Source organism: Hylaeus anthracinus, unplaced genomic scaffold (assembly GCF_026225885.1).
Source record: "Hylaeus anthracinus isolate JK02 unplaced genomic scaffold, UHH_iyHylAnth1.0_haploid 11997, whole genome shotgun sequence".
NCBI lineage: Eukaryota > Metazoa > Arthropoda > Insecta > Hymenoptera > Colletidae > Hylaeus > Hylaeus anthracinus.
In genome coordinates this window covers 9,920,284-9,932,673 of record NW_026534344.1, presented here as the reverse complement: position 1 = coordinate 9,932,673, position 12,390 = coordinate 9,920,284, and the positions used below count along the sequence as shown (strand labels likewise).

The window sequence follows — 12,390 nt, the reverse complement described above, 5'->3', positions numbered from 1 at the left end:
GCGAACGCTAACGTGCTCATCGACTCACAGCTTCCTTCGTGACTTTCTCCTGATGCTTTCAGGCGCAAGTTCTCCAACACACACTTCAAGACCGCACACATGGATACAGCATACAGGCGGCACGCAAGCGCACTAATTTTGCATACGCGAGCTTGCGTACTTACAAGCTGAATCAAGGTAAAGTAAAAATAAGAGATTTCAAATTTTATTAGAAAATGATCAAAATTTGTTGTAATTTCTGCAAGCTTGACATTTATTATATCGTTTACGATCTTAATTTGAGTCCTCCGCAGTAAATAATTGACGTAGTCGTAGAATAAATTCAGAAAGGAATACAAAAGGAATGCAAAATAGAAACTTAAGTAAAGAACGCGACTATTTACTATCAATGAATTGAATTGTAGATTTCGCAATTCTTTCACCATTTCAACTAATTACACTAATCTACATTTGCACTATCAAAAATTATCCACTTTGTTCGCCGTTTATTGTAACCAATGGCATTCTCATATCGGCTTGATGACCTTATTTGTTCACTTTAATCGGTTATAAATTTTCTAAAAGGGTATCGACGACAACTCTAAGGAAATCTAAAATGACTAGAATTAAGGATCGAGATATCAATATTGTATAAATCGTGATTGTGACAAACTTCGTATGCAATTATACTATCGACGAAGTTTAATCCATTCCGTATTCCTCTTTCAATTTTTTCAACGATCAATCATCGATTTAAACAACGATCGAAAATAACAAATATTAAGCTTGGAAAGACTATAAATGAATTTCCAGCATTCCTTTTTTTACCAATAAACAATTATTCCAACCGTTAAAGGAAGACCGAAATATCGAGAATATACGCCAGGAATGTTCGTCGATGAAGCATTGAACATTCCAACGTGAAAAGAGGAGACAGGTTTTAGCATGCACGGTGTGGTCATAAAAATCGAAAAACTCGTTCGAAAAACAAGATTCGCCAAGGTGCGTTGACACACTTTTCGCATACCTTCGACGCTGGTTATTTTTATTATCTGTTGTGTCCACATTTTATAATACTTATAGTTCGATGACAATTCTATTATACTGTCTGATTATGTGCTCTTCTTGCAGATACGGGTACAAAGAAAAATAGAACAAACGAAAGTGTTCGCAAAGCGTATCAAACGTATTATTGTAGGTGGTTCCCACACTGCACGCTACCAATACTAAGAAATTGCAACGAACTTGCAAATTATGCATAACCGTTGGTAGCCGCATAAATAAAAATTCAATTGTTTGTGGTCACGTTTCCTAACTACGCAGACCCCGAGCCAGAGACAAGAAAATTGTATCGATGATCAATCGAGTCGATTATCGCAACACTCTAGACACTGAAAAAAAGCCCTAACTTTGATAATTAATTTTGAGAGTATCGCAACAGGAATAGGATTTCTTTTTACAGCCTTTATTTAGCACTAAATAGCACTAATTTTCATTAATCGTCGGCGTTTCAACACTTTACAAGGCTAAAAATTTTGTTTAAAAATATTTGATAACATTTTATAATAGTTAGAAATAAACAGGGAGTATGTAATCGAAGCTTATACGGAATTATTGTACACATATAGAGATTACGATATATGGTTTGTAAACGTACAAACTATCTGTGATAGAGAGGATAGTAATAAAATAAATGGAACTTAGTTTTTTGCACAGTTAAAACCAATCGATGATAAGATTCGACAAAGAAAAGAATTTCTCTACGGTGTAAGCTTAAATGGATAACGGAAAAACGTGTCGCGGGAGCTTTGAAGTTTTGCAGGAAAAATTCAATCCAAACATATAACAAGATTATGCATCTACTTGGTTATTATATGATCTTTTACTGTCCTTCCACATGAAAAACACAAAATTCTGTTGCAGGAGCCTTTGCAACTAGTTTCCCTGGCTATTAATTATCCTTTAAATAATCGACTTCCCTGGCTCGCAAGCAAAAGAATCACTTAGCCCAGGTTGGAAGCATTAGTCTGAACGACGGGAAATGTATTATTCAAAGAATGAAGATCGTCTTCAATCTTGAATTCCGCGTGGAACACAGTTACGCCAACGGAAACATGAGCTCCTCTAAACAAACTAATTGTACATTTGATCTTAAAAAAAAGAGAACACTGCATCCGGATATAACGACATGGAAAATTTTAAATAAAACACGTACGCATGTTTTATTGACTTGCTCAATCTCACTCCTATCGATCGTTTTTTGGAGCATTTTTGGAATTATTTCGAAGCCATTCTTGACACCACCTTGATATCCTCTTAAATAACTCTAAATATTTAGAAAATTTGATTAAAAACTGTCGCACTTTTGGGAGCCAAGTGTTAAAAAAAGAAGAACTCATCAAGGTTGGCTCGCGGTGCTCGTAGACTTTTCACGGTCGGTCCCGCAAGAAGGCACCGCGAAATGCCCGCTAGAATATTCTTCCGAGCCATCAAAGTCCATTAAAATCAATTGGAAGGTGCAAAACGTCAACCAGGATAATTCAGCCAGTTGACCCGACGTGATGATTCTAATCCGCAGTGCAATACGCACACTCGTCGCACGGACCGCGTCGACCGCCACGATTCAAAAGACGCCTCTTGGTCTCAGGATAGCCCAATGAATTCATTAATTAATCAAATAAATTACAGGTTTTCCCTAAAGGACCAGTTAGGATTTTATTTGTTAATTAAGCGAACGGTATGCAATGTATCCGATTTATATCACCTAGAAGTAGGTACACATGATTATAATTAAACGCAGGCGTATCTTTTTTATCAAAAAACAAAATTCTAAAGTCCCATTTGAAAACCCCTTCATTTTTTATACTCTGCTGCTATCTTGTCACGTTTTGTCACTGGCTGCCTGATAGGGTCCTTTAATCATCGATATACTCACCGAGACGCGATAATTTGGTACAATTAAAATCCACGAAAGAATTATACTTCATAGGAAAACAATGTTTAATTTGTATTAGTTTTTGAGCGTACAAATTCAGTGAGATATAAACAGCATCGAAAGAGTGGGCCATCGTGCCCTATCAAAGTGTGGATCAGTCGAGCCATTTGACTTAAGACCTCACGCTCATAGGAGCGGCAATTTTACACGCAAAAGATACTTAAGAAACTTATCAGAATCAATTCTATCCTTTGTAACTAATAGTTTTCGTGCTAATAGGTCCACCTCTTCGTCTCAATGATAAGGATTAATTAACAGACCGTATCTTAGTCACGACGTTAATAATCGTTTGGACAATCTGTTCAAACTAATTATATCTACTGATTAACTATTGGGTTAATTAATGACTCTTCGACGAAAGATTACTTTTTAACATCACGTCCAGGACAAGGTCTGCTAGAGAAATTTTATTGAAGTATCTAATTGGTAAATTTGAAACGAATAATATTGCTATTTGTAGCAAATGTATTACTATGCCAAACAGCTTTCTTTTTCATATTTTGGTAACATTTTCAAGACATTCTACCTCGGAAACACTATGATCTTTTGCTTCTTGCTGAATTGTTATACTATATCACCGGACTAGGCAGTAACGTCTTCTTTATCTTCCTACGTGGTGAAGATTGTATCAAAATGCGATAAAGATTCTTCCAATAGTTGACCCATTTAAAAAATAGAAGTTACAGTAGTCGAATTTTTTTATTTCGGTAGTAGACACTCTGGGGAAAACAAGCAGCACTGCATGTTTTGTAGAGTGAACTTTTTAATTCTATGAACCAAAGGGTTAATGATAACGGAGATAACAACTGGATATCGTGATTTAAAGCATCTATATATAAACACGATAGAAAAAGAAGTCGGTTAATAGGCTGCCATTTTTCCAATCGTACAATTTTTAGTGACAGTCTCCGACGCTGGCAGTCAATGACAAAACCTATTCCCAAATCATAGTTTATTCGAAGAACAACTGCTAATAACGTTAAAAACAAAAGCTATAACGCTAAAAACATACTGTTTGCGAAAACTTCACCGTCGACGTAGCCTACTGGCGCGATTACTTAACATAAAGGCATCGATTATGAATTATTTGCGTTTAACAAATATTTTCCTTGGCCATTTTCTTTGCAATTTTTTTTTCATATTCGTACATAAAGAATTTCGTTGCCGATTTTTCGACTCGAGGCACTTCGAATATCAAAAAATACAAAAAGAAATCAGGCAAGTGGACCAAATTTTGACAGCAATACTTCGCCACTGTCCAATTTTGATGAAATCAACGAAAAAATGTAAAAATTTAAGACCAATCGGTTCGATCGTTCCTGAGATATTTTGATCACCGATTTAGAAACATTAAAAGTTTCAAATACAGTTTACACTAAGTACGAGAGTCTTCATAACTATGCCTGTAACGTCGAAAATATTTGTCGGACCAAAATTTCTGTTCGATACACTCAAGATTATATATTTAACGAAAATCGAAAAACTGGAAGATCGATTTCTTGAAAATCCTGACTAGCCGTGACCCCTTAACGACGCAAGGAAAAGTGAAAAATTTCGCTCCAGTTTCCTGAAATATTGGAAACCCTTTGGGGCTTTTCGCGCAACAATAACGGACTACCCTTTCGTTAAGAGCGTGCACCGATTATGTATGATCTTTACCGCTTGAATTATAGAGCTTCCGTGAATTACGAGACCATCATCACCAAGGTCTCGAATAAACCTTAATCGAATAGAATTCTCTCGGGTCTAGCGGCTCGTTAAATTTTCCAATACAATCTTTTCGGAAATTCATCGCGTTCGAGCATCAATAACAATATCAAAACAACGATCGTCCGACTAAAAAAAACGCCAATGTATAGCGATAAGATGGTACGTCGTCTTGTTGCCGTGGATGGATGTCATCGATTTGTTGCCGTTTCGTAATCGAGAAATTACTGTGTAACAACAGTTGTGGCCCCAGGCGCCTTCCCTGTTATTTTTAGTGTCACTTTAAAGTTATTGATGAGATCACTGAATCTAAACACGTTTGAAAACACGCGTTGTTACATCCAAGATAGCTGTCACTCCGTGACTGTTTCTCCAATTTGTTACGCGCGATAAAAAAAAAAAGACACGAGACATTGTATCCATTCGCAAACAATAAATTAAAACGAGATTAACCGCGAGAATCTAATGCCGGCGCTATCGAGGTGATATAATCGTAATCACTGTGAGACGCGATAAGGAAAACAACAAGCTAGGTAACGATGCGCCTTGTGAAAAAATTGACACGAAAATTACAAGAATGATCGAAACGATAACGTCCAACGAGATCCGCGATATTTGACAAATGTGACTGGAAGGTATGTTGGACGTCGCGTGATGCCGATGTCGCAGAGTTATCCAAAGCAGCGAGTAGCAGAATCTAAATCGAGTAATACGCGAAAAACCGCATTAATACGAGCGTGAAACGATAAATGGTAATCACGAAATACCAGAAAGACCGGACTAATCGTACGTAGATGCTTATCCATCATTGGGAATAGAATAACGAACGCGATGACAACACGTGCAACATTTCAAGGACCCACGTTGACTTGTATCGGATGTAAATATGACTTTAAGCGAATTCCGCCAAACAGTCGCGACGATAATGACACTATCGACGAGCTAGGTGAACAACGACACTGAGCCGAGTGTTCGAAAAATGTGCATGCAATCGCTAAACGACATCGGATGCTTCCGTTTACCAACAACGGAGACTCAAACGGGGCCAAACGTTGCACGCGTTCGGCGAAGGATATCCGAGTAAACGCAACAAGCTCACCCGAACACTTTCTACGTACGACTGCTGACTCCGCAAACGCTCCAACTTGCCGATCCTCTTCTATCCTTCCTATGTTGGGTCCAGTTACCGGTCAATGACTGTCAAGTTTCTCGAGAGAGAGAGACGTACCGTGACAGAGCACGCACACGTACGAGCACGTGGGTGGGATACCGTGAAATGTACTCGGGATCTCGGAGGAGGAACTGCTCGGCCGTGCCTCCGGATCGTCGGTTTTCCCACTGCTCGGATCTTTAAAACCGTATCGGTGCGTATTGCTACGTGCGCGGGCGCGCGCCAAACGCTATACACGCGACCAACACGCGCCATATTGCACAACTACGAACAAGGAATACGCGTAAAACGGACTCTCCGTACACGTAAACGATGCAATGGAGCGCCCCTTCTTTGATAACGGACAGGTGGTTTTTTCCTTCGTAAATAGAAAATTCATTGTGTTCGAATCAACGATTCTCCGCGTGAAATTGAGTTCAAATGAGTGCCATGACTACTACAAATGAGTGCCATTACACTATACACATTTCCAATTTTCTTTGCATTTTCATTAACAGTGATAAGATAAAAGTGTATGTATCAAATGTTAATCATTTCGATCTAGACGAGAAGTCTTTAATGAGTCTTTATCTTTTGCTTTCGTAGATGTATGTATCCAACCCCTTCAAGAAAATGTATGGCGTACACTCTGGATTTAAACTTAGACTCTGGTTTGATTTAATTTAATTTGTAACGTGAGTTAGAAGGTGGCGCCTAATTTGGAAGTTGTATCGAGACATTACTAACTCCAGCGCTGACCCTGAATACGTGCGCACACTTTTGCACACGTTGACGCACTTTCAATTATGCACGTTCACAAATCCGAACTGAAATATTATGCCAATTCACACGATCACACACTCATTACAGAATATCGCGTGCGTTACAATCAGGCTGTTACAATCACGGTCCAGGAACGTAAACGGAGCAAAGGGCCAGAGGCGTGTAATACTGAAAACCAGTGTAAAATGTAAATCGTGATAGTCACTGCTGAGTAATCAGTAATCGTGATTAATAATGAATAATCAAACACGATCAGGAGAGACGCACGCAGCTATTCTTCTTGCTTAATCTAAATGCAGACAAAACAGAAGAATTAAAACATGTATATATAATTGATGTATAGTAGAAATTTATTTACCATAAATTTACTAAATATGTAAACATAAAAGAACGCTCGCGTTGTGCCCGTTGAATGGAGTTTGATTATAGCTGCAATAAAATAACATCCGTCTCCTAAACTACATAGGCTGAATGGAGTTTGATTAAATTGGCCAGCGTGTTTAAATTTAGATCGTTACAATCGGCCGACCCTCGTGACTTCATAATGTACGGCACCATCCTATAGACCAAGCTACTCCAACTGAAAGGCCACCGTGGACCAGCTCAGCCCTGCGAGTGCAAGGACCACGCTGACATCTTCCGTGAAATGTGCAATTGTTTTATCGCTAACGGTTGACAAAGAAAGAAACCATCACTGAGCGCGTGAGAACTTGCGATGGGGAACGGCCCGGGGCTGACACAGGGCCGTTTCGGTGCGCCCTGGTCCCAAGGGCCTGAGTTGGAGTGGCCTGCTACAGACGACTATATATGTTGCACTTCGAAATGGTAATTAAAGAATTCGTAATACGCGTCAAGATTGGAAACTTATCAAAATCAATTGTAAAACCCCAATAAAACAATATTTGCAAACGTCATTAATATCGACTCCTTATGAAATACTACCGATTGTATTAACTCGCGCATGAGGCCATTGACACAAAGTTAATTTAAGCAATTTAAATGAACTCGAATGAATTGAATATATCTAATCGGCTTGTTCCTTCATTACGAAAAATACTGCATTATTTAAAATCTGTGTATTTGTTTACTTACAGTTATCGAATAATTAAAACTCCATAAAATCAAAACGTGTTCAACTTTGTGTTTAATGTTTTAGAAACATTGACCGCAATGCGACTCGCATATTCTATTAGCAGTGCAGTATAAAAGCAATAAACATTATGTTCTCGTCACTGTGGTAAAAGATCATCGCCGAGTTCTTCATCGCCAAAATCGTCGTCCCTTTTTCCAACGGACGTCATGGGACGGGTAGGTAGAGGACCTATTGGATCTATGTATGGAGTACCTACATAACATATTTTAGAACATTTACTTTTACAGTTAACTATTTGTAACTGAACGTTATCATATTTAGTATTTTGTTATGAACAATTTTGAAGTATTTGAAATAAATTGTAGACCAATGTAAACGTCAAAGAGGTACTACTCTGTAGGGAGAAGGCAAAAACGGGCTGTTTAAAATAGCCAAACCCATCAATCATCTGTTCAATCCATTAAGGCAATTCAACCATCATCTGTAGATCATTCTTGTTAATGCTCCTTTCAAATAAACCTACGCAATTCTGAAGCTTTGATAAGTCTATCAAACGTTCGATGCTCGCAAAGACAATATAAATAAAAATATTTTACTTTTCTCATGTTTAACACAAGATTAATTAAACATAAAATATAGTAAATAAAAATAATACATTCCTTTCAATTTGACATTAGTATAGAACATTTTTAGTAATTTCAATATTATGAGAAGTTTGTAACCGACTCAAAGAAGAAGAAACATCTATTGCTTAGGATAAAATTACTCACTTTCCGCAAAAATGTTGGTTTTTAATAATACGTACTTGGTTGATCGTTTGCATCGGACGTCATTTCTGGGTAATTTTCAGTTGTAGAGGTTCGATTGGGTCGTGCAACACCAGCGCTGCTCAAACTTTGAGCATCTCTTCTGCCGAAGGTGGGACTTGATCTGTGATCCGATAATACACTCATTCCAGAACCAGTCCGCGATGATGCTCCGCTGTTACTCATCCTTGATCCTGTAGCAGCAATTTCATATATATGGAACGATTATGACACTCCTTTTATATACATGTGACGATTACGATCTCCTGTACCTGGTCTCGCTGATCCTTGTCTATCTTTCAGTTCTCTTGCTTTTTCGACCCGTTTTAATTCCGTTGCATATAGTTGTGCCTCCTTCAAACCAAGGTCACTGCATAAACGAACTAAGAATTTAAGACATTCAACATTTTCAGGAAACTTTTCATGAATATCTTGATACTCCGATAAAGCTTTATGGAATTGGCCAGTTCGCCTTAAACATGCAGCAACGAGTAATCGCCATCTTGGATCGTCGGGAGCAAGTTCTACTGCTTTTTTGAAATAAATTAATGCCTTTTCAGCAACCTAAAATACATCACAATGTAAACATTTATTTCGTACATTCAATGTAAAAGAAGAACGAGAAAATCTTTACCTGCATTGATACAAAATATGATCCAAGCCAATCAATTACTTCAAAATTTGCGGGGAAAAATCTGTAAGACTGAATAAATAGAAATTTTAATATAATTATTGTATGAAATGAAATACATATATGATAAAACAACTTACATCGCTATAAAACTGATACGCTTGTTGTTTATCTCCAGCATTATCATACAGTTCACCTACTTTTTGTAGAACTCCGGGGTCAGATGGTATTATGCCAAGCAACTGATTATACCTATTATATTTTAAAACAATTTTTCACGATATACGATTACATAAATCAGTTATTCATACTAAAATCAATTAAATTAAAAATAAAGATTAGAAACGATAATAATACCATTCTGTGGCTTGATCAGTGTCACTCATAAGTTGATACAAATGACCAATTTGATATAGTGTCTGTGGATCGTGTCTAACAATATTACGAACTTTCCAAAAACATTCCAGTGCTTCTTCATACATATTTTGTTTTTTATATACTAAACCTATCAAATAAGATTTCATTTATGTCCTGTTTCTATACATCTATAACTAAAAATTACCTAGATTATAAAGTGCCTGCACATGACTAGCATCCGTATCTAATGCGCAAAAGAGAAGCTCTCTAGCAATATGTAGATCGCCTTTTCTCACTGCACAAGCAGATAAATTAACATACGCTGCTGCATTGTAAGTATCTGTATTTCGAGCAATTTCTCCACATTTTTCTGCTTGGTCATAATCTCCTTGCTACAGATTTAATATAAATTATTAACATAATATTAACATTCAATTCATAATCAAACATGTCTACAACCACTTACAAGAAAATAAATGAAAGAAAGCATAGTCGCAGCTGCACTATTAGCTTTACTTTCTCGATTTTCAAACATTTTCAGAGTATCTATAGCTAGCTGAGTTTCTCGATTAAGTAGAAATACCATGGCTTTACTTATTTCTAAATCAGCAGCTAGTGGTCCATAAGCTGACGATTTTATAGTATCAACGCACCTTGAGGAAATACGATTATAATAAAACAACATTTTTTTTTAAGTTCATAATAAAGTAATCCTAAAAATTTACCAAGCAAATCCGGCTGTAAGTGTATCTTCAATAGTAGGTGCTATGAGTTTCGCAGCACAAAGTATAGTTTTCTCAGCTTCCAATTTCAGTTCTTTCTCCAGCTTAGATAAATCGTCATTTTTTAAAATTTCATTCAATATATTAGAAGCAACATCATCCTGCAAAATACAAAAATGATATTTTAAAAGGGTACTAGATAAGTATTTTGTTAACAGTCTACAATGTATGTTGTGCAGTGTGCTCATTAGTATAGTAATAAATTTGTATTGCTGCATTAAATGATTATGTACAAAATTACAATTTATCACTTTAAAAAATACATACTAAAATTATTTAAAGTGCAAAAAAAAAATAGTCAGCTACAGAGTGTGGGCGATACTTAAAGTAGCACTTTATGTAATGACATTTTTAAACATGCCCAACTCACAGTACTTATGTTATATCTGTCCTCCTGATCTACGTTAAGTTGAACTTCTAATAATTCTAAAAATGCTCTTTTCATTTTATCTCTATGAGATAACGCAAAATGGCATAAAACTGCATGCAACCCTGCTTTAAATTCAGCTCTTTCTTTCATGACCCATTCAAAACTATTAGCTGCTTCTTCCAAACGACCCATTTGTACAAATAACATTCCTATGTTATGCATTATTTTTATTCTGTGAATTATTCAGTAAATTAATGTTAGTTTAAGTACTCAAGATAAAAATCTAACAATGAAAACCCAACTTATATCAGCAATAAGTATATACTGTTACTCTATTACCTTAAATCTTTATGAGCTGCTGGTGCTTGATCAAATGCCATTCTATACATTTTAATTGCCTGAGACAATTGTCCCATTTTAACATATATATTTCCCATATTCACTTTCAATCTAGCACTGTTACTAAACATTCTGTTCCTTGTTATAGCTTGATACGTTGCTATAGCTTCTGTAAACATATTATTGTTGGTGTATTGGGTTGCTAAGTTAAAAATGACCTGCAAAATTGTAAAATATTAGATACATTTTTTTCAATTATAGTTAAAGACATGATAATACTTACAGCAAATGTTAAATCTACATTGTGATTATCACTGAGTCCAGCCTGCTCTTGTAGTCTAATAAGAGCCCTTTCTCTTGAAGATGCTTCTCTTGCTCTCTCTAGAGCAACTCTCATATTGTTTTCATATGCTGCTTCTACTGAACTCTCTATTAACTCCATTATTTTTCTTTCAGCTACTTTTATCTTCTCTACTGGCCTTTTTACAGAATTATTAAGATATATTCTTTTGAAATTCTATCTTCATATATATAAAAGAACATTAATTAGTAACATGATCTTACGTGTCTTCTTTCCCAGTTTCTAAGGGTGGTGCAGGCCCCTTAACAGCATTACCCATATTAAGTGGATCAAAATTTTGACGAGTGTTACTGGTGTAACCAGCACCTCTAACTGCAGTCATTGGCCGAAGTCCACTAGTAGTTGGACGTACAGATATACCAGTACCAGTTCTATGAAACTACAAACATTTCAAAAAATTGTATATTGTATCAACATGTTGAAATGCAAGTATATATACATAATTCCACTTACTCCACTTGATGTACCTAAACGCATGGCAGTCCCAGGTACCTTTGGTGTAAACTATTGTATGATTAGGAAATAATAATATTTCTTTATTGAAAATGATAAACAACGTTAACATAAAATACGACTATTGTCACTTACAATCGATCTTCTTCCATAACCTGTATTGAGAGTCTCATGAAAAAATTCATCCTGTTCAAGATCCTTAATGCTGTACATTGATGGATAATCATTGTACCCATCATAAATATTATCATCGATTTGCGCAGTCATCGTGATTATTCCTGTAAAATGCTATCAATTAGACAAGATCACTATAAACAAATCGAGTATCTTAACCTTTTAAGCGCAAAACCAATTAATTTAATAATACTTGCCAGGAACTGATAAAAAACACTTTTCTTTTAATCTTGATTTACTTGTAGGGTAATATAACAAAAATTAGAATTATTCTGAAGAACAAATAACAAATGCTAAAAGATGCGCCACGGTTGATTTGTGTACCGAGTGGTAAACAAAATTGTTTTATATACAAGTTACATCTGTTTTTACAGTGCTAAGTTATTTATATACATATAATTATCTTATAA

General features: G+C 36.1%; 2 protein-coding genes and 1 long non-coding RNA gene across 8 annotated transcripts in view; 1 reads left to right on the top strand and 2 right to left on the bottom strand.

Moving 5' to 3' along the window:
• The window catches only part of LOC128889267 (hexokinase-2-like), a 22,216-nt gene extending 16,252 nt beyond the window's left edge, over positions 1-5,964 (bottom strand). The window contains exon 1 of one of the 2 annotated variants that reach the window (XM_054146728.1): positions 5,800-5,964. The gene's annotated coding sequence lies outside the window, so the exon portion shown is untranslated. Of the gene's footprint in view, positions 1-5,780 lie in introns of both variants that reach the window. The other variant, XM_054146727.1, reaches the window with a different exon arrangement.
• Positions 5,932-8,081, top strand: LOC128889279 (uncharacterized). Of its 3 annotated transcripts, none has more exons than XR_008460404.1 (3): positions 5,932-6,045; positions 6,438-7,439; positions 7,771-8,081. It is a non-coding gene; the product is annotated as an uncharacterized LOC128889279 (long non-coding RNA). The 3 variants fall into 3 exon arrangements; XR_008460403.1 differs by lacking the exon at positions 5,932-6,045 and adding an exon at positions 6,082-6,199; XR_008460402.1 differs by lacking the exon at positions 5,932-6,045 and having other exon boundaries at positions 6,162-7,439.
• On the bottom strand, positions 7,741-12,390 carry LOC128889263 (intraflagellar transport protein 88 homolog). 3 transcript variants are annotated; one of them, XM_054146716.1, is made up of 16 exons: positions 12,140-12,390; positions 11,942-12,084; positions 11,807-11,857; positions 11,557-11,732; positions 11,276-11,471; positions 10,993-11,210; positions 10,654-10,885; positions 10,227-10,384; positions 9,968-10,154; positions 9,707-9,893; positions 9,502-9,649; positions 9,285-9,396; positions 9,148-9,216; positions 8,786-9,077; positions 8,513-8,707; positions 7,741-7,959 (listed from the first exon to the last, which is right to left on the bottom strand). In XM_054146716.1, the coding sequence occupies exons 2-16, from the start codon at positions 12,071-12,073 to the stop codon at positions 7,844-7,846; spliced, it is 2,469 nt and encodes an 822-aa protein (XP_054002691.1). In that variant the 5' UTR covers positions 12,074-12,084; positions 12,140-12,390; the 3' UTR covers positions 7,741-7,843. The 3 variants fall into 3 exon arrangements, with proteins under 3 accessions (XP_054002691.1, XP_054002690.1, XP_054002692.1); XM_054146715.1 differs by having other exon boundaries at positions 12,178-12,335; XM_054146717.1 differs by lacking the exons at positions 11,807-11,857; positions 11,942-12,084; positions 12,140-12,390 and having other exon boundaries at positions 11,276-11,466; positions 11,557-11,698.

Bases quoted from the DNA above. Each gene is read 5' to 3' on its own strand.
- LOC128889263 (XM_054146716.1), bottom strand. From the start codon at position 12,073: ATGACTGCGCAAATCGATGATAATATTTATGATGGGTACAATGATTAT. The intron at 9,650-9,706 runs GTAATTTTTAGT...CTTATTTGATAG, and splicing joins GCAGGCACTTTATAATCTAG to GTTTAGTATATAAAAAACAA. The intron at 9,078-9,147 runs GTAAAGATTTTC...GATGTATTTTAG, and splicing joins CATATTTTGTATCAATGCAG to GTTGCTGAAAAGGCATTAAT.